We start from the raw sequence: 13,337 nt of genomic DNA on the forward strand, positions 1-13,337 counted from the left end.
TTCGTGATGTTTATGCAACAACATAATTGCTTAAAATTAATTTCACACTTGCGCATGTTTAATAACGTTTAGTTCATAAACAAGAATATTTTTTTATAATCATGGGAAAGATGTATATATATATATATATATATATATAGTTAGATATCAACATTAATAACTCAATAATTAATATATGATCACAGCTGTATAAATATTTTCAATAACTAATGTTATTAATCTTTATTTAAAATTATATCAGTTAGAGTTGGCTTTGGTGAAAGTATCGTCTTCTCTTGTAATGAAATTTAAATAATGATTGTTTTACAGACTATATTAAATCTCAGATTATAAATTACATGTCGAATAAATTTATTTGTAATTTTGGTTAAATTTTTTCCATTCTTCACAAAGTATAGAAAGTAAAGAATTTTTGTTCAAAAATTATAAATCTGCAGGTTATTTAAATTTTGTATTTCACTAAAGAAAATGGTCTGTTAAAACTTACATTAAAATTAATGTAAATACTGAAAGTAGATATAATTATTTCTTTTAAATAACAATTATTAACAATTTTCTTTTGCTATGTTTTTTTAGTTTTTATATATTTTAGTAGAAATGGAGAATTACACTTAGGGAGCTCCATCTTGCGTTGTTAATTCAAGATTTGTATAAGAAAAAATTCACCTTAAAAGAAGTCGTAAGGCCCGGTTTCGGAAAAATCATGCTTTTTTTCAATGGATATCAAGATTGCGCTCATAATTATGTATAATTATGATATTTATAGTCTAGGTGCTCTAGTTATGAACTGTGCAATTATTACGTTCGAACAATATTACAAAATCTAATGTATAAATAATTAAGAGATTGACAAGTATGTAATCAGTAAAATATTTCTTTAAATTAATGTTATTTCAATTTGTTATTATGTTACAAGGAGCAGAATAAATAAACGCGTTACGTATAGTTATAAAATTATTAGTTCGAAATAATATAAATATTGATTGAAAAACATCAAGTGCTCTTAAGGTAGAGAATTGGAAAATGTACCCGTGTAGTATTTATAAATGAACTAAATGAACTAAATGAACTAAAGGCCTGTAATTGAATTTTGTTCGAGTATAGTTACGAAATGTAGAATCGAATTAATTGCAAAAAAATACCTACTGACAATGGCATGATAAGAAAGCTTGAAAATTATTTTTAATATCATTACTGAAGGTATATTAATGAAGCCTATTATTCGTAAGATATTGTCGTAGAAATAGTTTAACGTATACAACGCGTATGTTTTATGATTGATGATAAAAAGAGACCGCTGGATGCTTATTATTATTATTATTATTATTATTATTTTCGTTTGTGTATCGTGTATTGCAGTCATAATAAGATGTAATGAACGGGTAACTGTAAATCCTCTAAGAAACAGGTGTAAATATAAAGAAATATTATCTAGAGCTGAGTTACAATAAAACTCGGATGTTACTCACATGACGAAAACGGCATTAAATGAGTAAAGCGCCTTTTATTAATGATCTCGCTCTCGCGGAAAATAAAAATGACGGATACTCGGATAAAGGTAGCCTGGACATCCGGAGTCGCGTGATACAGAGGCGCTGGCCGGCAATCGACTTTCAAAATTACGTGTCAGCCGGACGACGTGGAGATGGTTGCGCGCGCGTACACACACCCATTACACCCGGAAGTCTTGCATAAAAACGTCATTTTGCGTCGGGAAGGCGTCTCAGCGCCTAATAAAAACATCGTAATTGCTTGTGTGTCTCGGATGCTGGCAGCTTTTCGCGTGCAGTCGCGCGCGGTTAGATAGGCGGAATGTTCGGAGAGTCGTCGCCCTGGGCTGGGAGAATACCAAGCTGATGGTGTAATGCGTTTTTGGAATCGGCGGTAATCAGCTCGTGCTATTAAGGTCTATTGCTTGATATACGCACTCGAGGATGTATTATCGTATGTTCTTAATTTCCGTTCTTATAATTAGACTTTGCGGCTCGAAGCTGATGAGGCGAGGAGGCACGAGGACTCAGATCGGAAATGCTCTGTGTTATAAAAACAAGATTACTCGGAAATTGAATTGTATCGCGTATGATTACCATTGATCATTATCATAATGTATTGTATTTATACTAAACTGCATTTTTCAGTAATAAAATATAATGGTTTAGCAAGACTGCAATTGCACGTGCTATGGCATGATTCTCGCTGCATTACAAAATACTATTTGATTTTATGATGTTATTTCGGCGGATGTGCCACTAATGTTTAAAAATTTGCTTCGTATCTTAATATTTGCTTTATATTTGTTGTGGTACTTAATAATTGATTAAGAGAGCGATTATAATTAAGTTAATCATGCTCTATGAACGAATCCCTGTTCTGGTGATCGCTAAACTCGCCTTAAGCACCGTTTCTGCGATTGTCCATTTAATTATTTGCTACATAATTTTGAAGTAAGTATTGATTATTCGACTGTTTCGATTACTATAAAATATATTAAAGATAATACGGTATTAGTTGTTTTCTACTCGTTGAATGTTAAATATATGCAAATAAACTCAATCAATGGATTTAATACTACTGTTTTAGTAATATTATTTTTTATTATTATTTGAAATACTAATTCAAGCATTTAATATTTAATATTGGCGATCTTAAGAATTCGTTTGATCGAACGGGGACAGAATATTTTCCAATCATAAGCAAATATTAAAAATAAAATAATTTAAAATTGCTTTAGTTAGCGAATAGCGAATAACGCAATATCAATTTATGATGGATTGCATATTTGATGTGGCATCGGTTATTGATGAAATAGCATTTACAAGTATTAAAGTCTTCGGATAGCTGTAAAAATATTAATAAAAGCGTATGATTTGACGTTATTTTTATCCAGTATCATAATATCAAATCATGAACTTACTTGCTGCACGAAGGGAGCTCATCTACTAGATTAATTTGATATTTCATTTTTGAAATGATAACTCTTGGCCGTAAAGCTAAAGTGAGCTTTTATATTACACGGTATTATACGGTAATATTCATTATTTTTACCTAAATATTCCAGAGATATGGGAGTATTTCATTTTCAATAAATTTAAAGCACATAAATAATTGAGCAAGAAAAATTACGTAACCATAACATAGATATTTATAAGCATGTACTTCGACACAAGTATGTCGGATTAATTTTCAGCAAACTTTCTCCTGAGCAACGAAAACTTGAGGCAACGATTCAAATAAATATTATTATTAAATAAGCTTTTAGTTTCGAAGGCTGAGATAAAGAAAAGCCTAGTTTATTAGAACTAAAGAAATATCTTAAGGCCAATGGCTCAAGTATTATAGGGAGAAGTCACGATGGAGACTCGTCGATTATAATGCATTATTCGCCTCAACCACTGACAACAATATGCAATCGCAGGTAAAAGTACTGGTGATTGGTTCGGCGAAACCAGGCAATTACAGGGTGTGATGAGGCCAAACTCGTTTCTCGAGTTATCACCGAGTACTGCTACACTACTGTTCTCGTTGGCGGCTACACGAACGTACTTGGATTAACCATATGTTGACGTGATCGTAATGGCCGTTGCCACAGCACGAGAGGAAGGGAACTTGGCATTTTCATCAGACGTGTACCCTTGTTATTTATACGTGGCAAGGTCGAGCCCCGTAAGAAAGTCATCGTTTAAAATACGACTTTTCGTCTTTGTTTATATCGCATGCTAGCTTATGCGCTGGATGATTAATGTAAAAATATTTCCTTTTCCTTCACGATATCCATATCAATTGATCGTGTCGACTCATCATCAAGTCGTCTTCGCACTTTTATAATTAAACGTCAAATTAAATTCATTTACCGAATTGTAAGTTTATATACCCGTGCGCGAACGCATGTACCGAAGGCAGACGTGTGGTGCATTTACCGAGATCACATAAATTAGTGATTATTGCTAAAAAATATTAATCTAACAAAATATATAAGTATGCTATATTTTTTCGCTTTAGTGTATCTAATTTAAAAGAATTCTTACGTCGAAATTTGTTTCATCATAAAAAACTTCGTATTATTTTAATAATCTGAGAAGATATGATACTGTCACTATTTTAATTCCTTTCGTGTATTTTAACTTATTCTAAAGTACTTATTGCATACTGAAACTAAGTTGCTGTTATTCAAAGACAGAAAGTACGATAAAAAGGAGGAGGCGTTGCTTTTAAAACATTAGAACAAGCAGATAGGCATTGACGATGTCAAGCGTTTTGAAAATTCTTTATTATTTTATACATAAAGTACATTTAGAAAAAAAATTAAGAAATTATGTAATATCGTTTCCACGAACATTAACTACACCGATAATGGTAATACAATACCTTGAAAATATCTGTTTCTAAGATAAAATTCATTCAAAAATATAAAAAGAAGAGATATCTTAGTATTTAAATACTTGAAAATATCACTAAAATTAACTTATTGTTTTAAAAGTACTGTCGTTTATCTATTTCGTTTAAATTATATTTAGGACCTAATGAAACATATCAATATTATAAAACGCTTTAGTCATTTCATTGTTTATAGAACAAATTTAACATACGGTAATAATCTTTACCGAAGAAAAACAATTTCATTTCCTATAATTATTATAGTAATAGTATTATTGATGCATTTTATTGAAAAGCAGAATTAATAAAATCAATATTATTAATTAATACCAATAAAACTCCTTCTATTAAAATATTACTTATTTATTGCTTATTATATATTATTCCTTATAATATATTATATTATATATTGCATTATTAAATATTGCTTATATTGCTTATTATATTGTTTAGAAATTTTATTAATATTAACACTTTTATTAAATTGAAGAATGTTCTGTTTCGAGAAAATCGCATTGATCACAGCGAAATTGAAGTGCATTCCTATCACAGTTGTTTGTAATCGTTATGAAAGTGAATAAGATAGACGCAACGCGAAACATTAATTCAGTGACCCGATATAAATAAAATGGCCTGAAATTATTATTTTTATATTATAAACGTATGCAATGTAATTCAATTTTTACTTGCTTATTATTTCCATTTAATTTAGTATAGAATTATAATTATTTTCTAATCATTTAAAATAATGCCCAAACTTACAAGTCTATTTCAATAATATTAAAAGCAATTGAAAATAAATTTATCTTTTTCTGTTTTAATATAAATGTCATTTCAATTTAAAAATCATACCTCAAATCTCACGTATTATTTCCATTTTAACAGCTCAATAAATTTAGATACCTTTTGAAATACATGTATTTAAACATAATTTCATAATGCTTTTCACATAAATTTTTTAAGTATACATTGTATCGGAAAAAGTAATGTCTGTTATTATTTGGTGATGATGATGATGATGATGATGATGATGATGATGATGATGATGATGATGATGATGATGATGATGATGATGATGATGATGATGATGATGATGATGATAACAATAACAATAACAATAATAATAATCATAATAATCATAATAAAAAGAAGAAGAAGAAGAAACTAAATACCATTATAATAAAGTATAAATGTATATTTCGATTATCTCTTATAACAAAAACATCTATTATTAACCACACGAGTCTTACTAACTATATCTATATAAAGAGTAAAGAAAGTAAAAAATCAATTTTTATGCACTTTACAGGCCTTTACACAATACTACTCGCGCGCGCGCGCGCACACACTCTTATGCCCGTATATATAAAACATGTATTATTGATGAATCCATCTGAAGCTTTAAAATGTTTCCTCTTCAATAATCCGATAAAGCAGAATTCTCGATTTCACGCGGCTTGTGATATTTATCTACTTATTCGAGATAAAATTTACGAGTTAAGAATACAAAAAGTATTTAGAGTTCTATGAAGAAAATTGCATACGTACTTTTCCATGCGTGCTTTATCTTTCCGTGAAAATAATATATTTTGCTTCCATCTGACCATAGACGACTGTTAGTATCGTAAACAAAAAATAAAATCACTCGTTTTATAATTGTTCTAATGAAAAAGTTTTTAGTTTTCCTTACAATGAGAAAATATAAAAAATGAATGACGATGAATCTATTGGTAACAGGAAATTATCTTTCATACTGATAGAAATATTGATTAATAAATCGATAATGAAGGATTTAATTTTTCACGAAGAAGCTTAGAGTTCAGTTCTTGCAATTTCAGTACTTCATAACTATATAAAATAAGAATGCCATATTAAAATTAAATTAGATTTTGTTTTTAGAAAAATTTATTGTTAACATAATTCAAATAATATACAGAATAATGTATAAATAATTATATTTTCGTCTTTACTAGTAAGTTACATTACGCGATGATAGAAATCATTACATGACTCGATCTTGTTTGACACGTAATAAATAGATTTAAATAAAATATTCATTTTTGTCAAACATCCTTAAAACTTATTTCTTCATTTAAACTAATTATTATTTTCTCTTTATCAAGACATTAATAGAAAATATCATTGAAGTAATTCTCGAAGATAAATATTTTCTATCAAATTTTTATTCTAAGTAATTATCTATAAAATATGAATGCTCCACATCTTTATCCCACAAAATTATCTGCAGATATCGAAGCTTATTTTGAAAGATTTTTTTAACGCTTTATCAACTATATCATTAATTAGAATAATTGTTCGTAAATGGTAAAGTAGAGTGTTAACGAGATATAAACTGTAATAAGAGCACAAACGACAATAAAATCATGCAATACAATAAGATGAAAAACAAAAATTCGTTTTGCAAGTCCATTAGAGTCCCTATCTTTCCATTATAAAAAAAAAAAAAAAAAAAAAAAAAACAGAAAAAAAAACACGACAAAACAGTAAAGGAACTGCTATGTAACCTGATTAGTACATTAAAAATAATTAGCTGAACAAACTGTTAACTGACGACGTTCAATAACGGAACTTACTAAATTATCGCGACATAAATTTTTACCCGAAGGCTTAAAATAAAAAAATAATAGAAGTGTATCGGTGAATTATCTGCAGCTGTGCTCGCCGCTAGACTTCTTTTTATCTGAGCGAGAAAATTCAGCAATTTCCAATGAAATAGAGTCTCCCGTTAGTGTGCAGATGATTTGCAATGATGCCACGAACGGCAAGAAGAAATGCCTCACTACCAATATAGGAATTGCCATGAGAAAACTACGTTGCAAGATAAATTTTCTAAGGAGCAGCCGTGCTTTTTATTCTTGCAGCCCGAGCCGAAGTTCATTAATTTTTTTTCTCTCTTCGTCATCCATTTACGAATTATCTTTTCTATTATTGGCTCTTACACACAGACGCACACACACGCGCGCTAATATAATATTTAACAAGCATTTTTTTTATTCTATCTAAAACTATCTAATTCAAGCGATTGTTCCATGAAGTATTAACAAGACAATAATTTTTTTATAAAATACATATATTTTATAATTATGAGCATTTCTATTGATTTATTTCCAAAACAATATTTATAATCAGAATATTCATAAAACAACTCACGGTTAAAATAATACCGGACAAATGTTAGTAAAGATGATTAAAATAAATAATTTTGCATAGAATTCGTAAAATGGTGAAATTATGCTTAGTTCGTTGTACTTTTATTGTTTATTTTTTGATAATTATACGATAAATGTACATAAATTTATACGCGTTCAATGCTTTTTACCATTATAAATTAACTGTTACTTTGTAGGCGTATATTCGTCGGTTGAGCCGTTGATTAATTAAGTATTAAAATAATTAGTATCTGCGAAAGCAGTGGTGTCAATCAACAAGTTAGATTCTTTGATATTTGAAAAGAAATTGTATGGAAAGCGATAGATGAAGTGAAATTGATCTTAAATCTAAATGAATTCGATTTTATTGAGAAAAAAAAGAGAAAAAAAAGAAAAAAGAGTAATTATTCGTTACGAAGAAAATATTGAAATATAAGCGATAATAAGAAACAGATAACGCAAAGACATTAATTCTTATAACTCTATTGTACGTGAAAGGCTCGTATTGTAATTATGACCGCGCGATTTTATCAGTTTAACGATGTTACCGGTGAATAGTATTTTTCACACACAAACTCTTAATACCGATATATGTTACTCATCGATACGCATAACTTATTTCTGTATTCGGCTGGAATCCTATGTCATATTTCCACTCGTCCGACTGTACATTTTTTTTTTTTTTTTTTTTTATCCCTTTACATAAGATTGCACCAATGCACTTACTACTGAAGAACAAAATCGGTAAATCACGAATGCCTTTACCTGCTCCTTTTCTCCGCGATCAATCAACCGTCTCGTCCCCTTAGGCATGCAAACCCAAGCTCCTTTCTCTCCTTTTGCACATCTTTTTTCTTTGCTCTTTATCATCTATAAACAACGACGAATGTAAGGGCCGAGTAGCATCGATTATCGAAAGTCAACCGGTTGACAGTCACGAACAATGTTATTATTATATTTAACCTTACATTAAATGAAAACAATATGATGTTTAATTTATTGTAATTATTAAAACAAAACAAAAAAAACTTATTAATTAATATTCATTAGAGACCAAAAATTGTTTTTATTTACAAATACATATTTATTGAATTATCTACAAAATATGCAGAATTTATACCAAGTTTGTAGATAAAATATATTTTTTAACATCAATATCATATTTCGCTATTCAACATTTTTCTAATTTTTTCTAAAATACGGAGCAGCCAATTTATCAGTAACATAGTTAATTATAAGTCCAACCCCCTCCCACATTATATTTAGAACATATAAGAATATAAGAAGTTTTCAATTTCATATTGCGAAGTTAATTCTAAAACAGATTATCTAAATCTATTTTATAAAGTTTTTAATATAATGCAATGGTGCGTATAAATTTGCCTCTGAAAGATTTAACTTTAACTTTTTACTATTATAAAATTAGCATTATAATTATGTGAAAAGTTTGGATTTTAATTAACCATTGTTAAACATAGCCTTACATTAAAAATATTATATATTTATGAATATACTTTCAGTATCAAAATTACTAATTCAATCTTAGGGCTAACTTTCATTGTAAGCATTGTATTTAAAATGTGTGTAGTAAATCGATAGATCGATATAAATCTTAAGAGAGAAATGAATATATGTAAGTAGCGAGATAAATATATTAATATAATGGTAATCGAACGAATTAATTAAGTTCATTATTCCTGACATTCTATTAGCAATGAAATAAGTTTTATTGATAAAACTAACCTTATTAAGAATATTATAAAAATTATATTTTCTAATAAAGGGTATAAGATTGTCAGATTAGATATTTAAGCTAATTATACAAATTTTATCTCAAATATTCATCTGTACTATATTGATAATGTAATAACTAATATTGTATTCATTAGAACTTCATGCATGAATGAATAATGTCGAATTAAAAATAAGTATTTTTAAATTTTGAGAATTTTTAAATAACAGTCATTTTTAACTTTTGATTTTTAAGATTTTACTTTTTTTTAAGTACAATAAAGGCATCCTATCCGTGCGGAAGTGATATATATATATAGTGTTTGCGACTCTTTGCGAGAGTCTAAATTTCAAAGATTTTTAAGCAATGAAATAATAAATGCATTGCTTCTCAATATTTTATTATTATATTGTAATAAAAGTACTATTATTTTTAATATTGACAGAAAATAATACTTTCATTTTTAATTTTTTTCATGCATTTAATGTAGATCCATAACGTACCTCCCTTACATTTTTATAAATTTTCTTACTTTCATGCATTATTAATTATCATGCATAAAACTGTAAACTATCTCTTTTAACCTGTAAGTTTTACACAAATTACACAATTCACGTTTTTTTGTATCAAAAAAAAAAGAAAAAAAAAAAGCTATAATAACTCAACACATTTGGACATAAATTCTGTTATTCAGTTACAGTGTTTCTTATATAATGAACTGAGTTTATTATACGCGCACGCGCGTACAAACACAAGATATCCAATATGCAGGTAAAGTTTGTCTGCGACATCAAGTGCCGGCATGTACGCACACTTTCTTGTTCTCGTTCGTATGCAACTGCGCTTCGCAGTGTCACAGCCAAGGATCATTCCACACAAGACTTTCTAACGGGATGGCAAATTTCACCACGGTGAGTCTCGCTCACTCGATTTTATTTAGGAGGCTAACCAGGATGATAAATTGCGCCTCGCGACAAAGATCAAACAGGAACCCGAATCTCCTCTACTTCGGACAATTTTCGTCCGCGTCATCCGTGATGGAAAAAGATACTGAGGCGGCAGAAAGAACTGACTGTAGTAAAAATTCGAAAAACCAGAATAAAATATACGGAAGCAAGGGAAAAAAATCAAGCGTTGTAAGAATATTTGAGATCTTCATTGGCCATTTATGAGAACGGGCTGAGATTATTTTCACGTAGCCGAGTGCATTTTTTCCCCTACATTATTCATCGATCCGAATTATTCTTGAGAAATGTTCATTGAAATTGATCGAATAATGATAGTCATAAGCACTATAATTTAATTCAAATCCATATCTCCAATATATTCGTGTGTACTTTTAGAAATTTATCTTCAATTTAAATACAATTATTTAGTATAATAATTATTTATATCACTGTATCATTTCATGCAATTTCTTATATTTTCTCCCATATAAAATGAATCCATTGTGCAGAGGTGTAAGGCTCGATGAATAAAGTAATATTGAACTTTCAAATGAAACTTATATTGATTTTGTTAATTCTCATGAAATGTTTGTTTTTATATTAATAGTATCATTCGCTAATTTCATATCATGTGATGAAAATTTAGTTTTAAAAAATAAAAAATAATTAAATTTCAGAAGCAATAATATAATTGAAGACTATATAATTGTAATACTAATTAAAGCATTTATTAAAAATTGTTCGCTTTAAACTTTTTATTCCATACGTACGTAGTCGGATTTCCAAAAAATAATATTGCATGGAATATTTATAAGACATGTTATGAAAATAATGAATAATATATTTATATTTATAGCTACTATACAAGTGCTTCATTAATAAACAATATGCGTTAGTAAAATTTCAATTATGTTAATATCATTTTTACTTTTTTATAAAATGAAAATTATGTTTAACTTCAATACAATCTAGAGAGAAATCCTAAATATTATATTTTACATGAATATTAATTAAAATAGTTTTCTTCATAAATAATTAATCGATTTTTAAAATATTTTTATACACTTTCGAAAGATGAAAAAAGCAAGACCAGAGAGCGTAAGAAAATCAACTTAAAAATCAAAATGATTGAAAATGTATGTACGTTATAAGAAATGGCGTTTAAAATTCGATTGTACCTTTAAAAGAAGGTGCGTTCCAATTATTTAGTGCTTGCTATAAACACTGTATTAGATAAGATATATGATATATTCCTTGAAAGTTTGATTATGTATGTGTACGTAAACATAATCGAACTTTCAACGAATGCGCGTAGTAACAAATTCAAATGTTCTTTCACTACATTTTACTATGTACAGTTTCTCTTTTGGATCTCGCAAAATAATTCTTTTAAATTTCTCTCGGATTATCGTGAAATTCAATGGTATCAAATCTAATACTATTTTAAATAATTATTAACTGGGCAAATAAAGGAAAGAACATTTTTTTTATCAATAGTTTTATTTATTATTTTATTTTATACTGAGTACGACTAAATAAAATAATGTTAGAATTTTTTGTCATTCATGCATAGATTTATACATGTATAATTATTCCACAATAAATAACTGAATTTTTTAGTTATGATAATCATCAAGTTGTTTCTTGTATTTATTATTTAACAATTTTACCTTTTTTTATATAGTAAAATTATTGGGTTGAAAAATAATTGAATATTCACGTTTAATATTGAACATATATAAATGTTTTGAATTTATTAACTTAATGACAAAAAATAAGTTCAATTAGATTTTGCAATGCAACACGGTACTATAAGAATGCATTACTAAGTTATATCTTACAATACAAAATAATAATTATAAAACATTTTCATGATGATAATTGTTGTTCTGTTTTTTTTTAATATTTGGCGTATAATTTTTTAATAATAATACATTTATTATTATTGTTGATATATATATATATATATATATACATACATACATTGAGATGAGTGTTTATAATGTTGTTTTTATCTATTTTTATCAATGATTATTAAATACTTGCAAAATACTGAACATAATTATTCAATTGAAAAATATTTTCATGTGGGAAACATGAAATTAACTTCTATACCTCCAAATACTTTCCGATAACAAAGAACTTTTTCCAGTGTAATCTTAATTTAATCAAGATTAGATAAAAACTCATTTTTTTCTAAAAACATAATATTTGAGCTCATACGGTAGATCGGTAATACTCAGTTTATTTGAATTTGAAAAGATGAGTATTACACTAAAAGAAAAATTCGCATATTTCAATAACATTAATATTCTCTGTTTTTAAATGAAGAAATATTTATTTTAATTATAAATAAAAGAATATATAAGTTCGTTATTTCTATAAATGTGGCATTAGCTTATTTGGTAGAATGTTAGAAAGCTTATAGATCAATATACATCTTATTAAACATTTTTTTTTTTTTTTTACAAATAAATGCTAATTTTTTAATGCGTACATTTACATTTTATGGTGTAAATATATCATTTGAAAATGTATATATTTAATTGGAATATAAAAGGCTTTATATTATGTATTATATATAAATGTATAGCTTCAGTGCTCCATTTATTGTGGCCATTTCTCATATTCTTCTAATATTATTTTATTCAGTATCAGAAAATTATTAAAATCTGTCGAATACACATAATTTGTGCAATTTTTATTAATTCTAATATTTTTTCATAATATTATTAAATACTATACTTTATAGCACTAAGGCACCATAAAAGAATAATTACCTATTACATCTGATCAATTTGTAAGAAATTCTAAGAGAATTCTGCAAAAGAATTGCAAAATTTCCCAATAATGAAAATCATAAGAGAAATTTGTTCAAATGTATTCGAGATTTTAATCACAATGTGCGACTCGATAAAGGAAGACATTTAATAATCTATTATTTAATACTTGAATAATATCGGCAAATAAAAACTTCGTTATAGAATAAAATAATCAGTATTAAATTTAATTTATAAGCAAGCTGGGTGTAATGATAAGATTGTAAATATTAAAATATACACGTACTCGTTTTGAAAAGAAGTTGATGTATAACCAACATTAGTAAAAATTAAA

General features: G+C 27.5%; 1 protein-coding gene across 1 annotated transcript in view; it reads left to right on the forward strand.

Annotated features, from left to right (window-relative positions):
- The first annotated feature begins 10,169 nt into the window (after positions 1–10,169).
- LOC105360341 (coiled-coil domain-containing protein 57-like) overlaps positions 10,170–13,337 on the forward strand; it is a 46,094-nt gene continuing 42,926 nt past the window's right edge. Inside the window, exon 1 of the mRNA XM_011497233.1 lies at positions 10,170–10,187. Coding sequence (XP_011495535.1) covers positions 10,170–10,187 — 18 coding nt within the window. The remainder of the gene's footprint in view (positions 10,188–13,337) is intronic.

This window comes from Ceratosolen solmsi, unplaced genomic scaffold, assembly GCF_000503995.2.
Source record: "Ceratosolen solmsi marchali unplaced genomic scaffold, CerSol_1.0 scaffold13, whole genome shotgun sequence".
Lineage (NCBI taxonomy): Eukaryota > Metazoa > Arthropoda > Insecta > Hymenoptera > Agaonidae > Ceratosolen > Ceratosolen solmsi.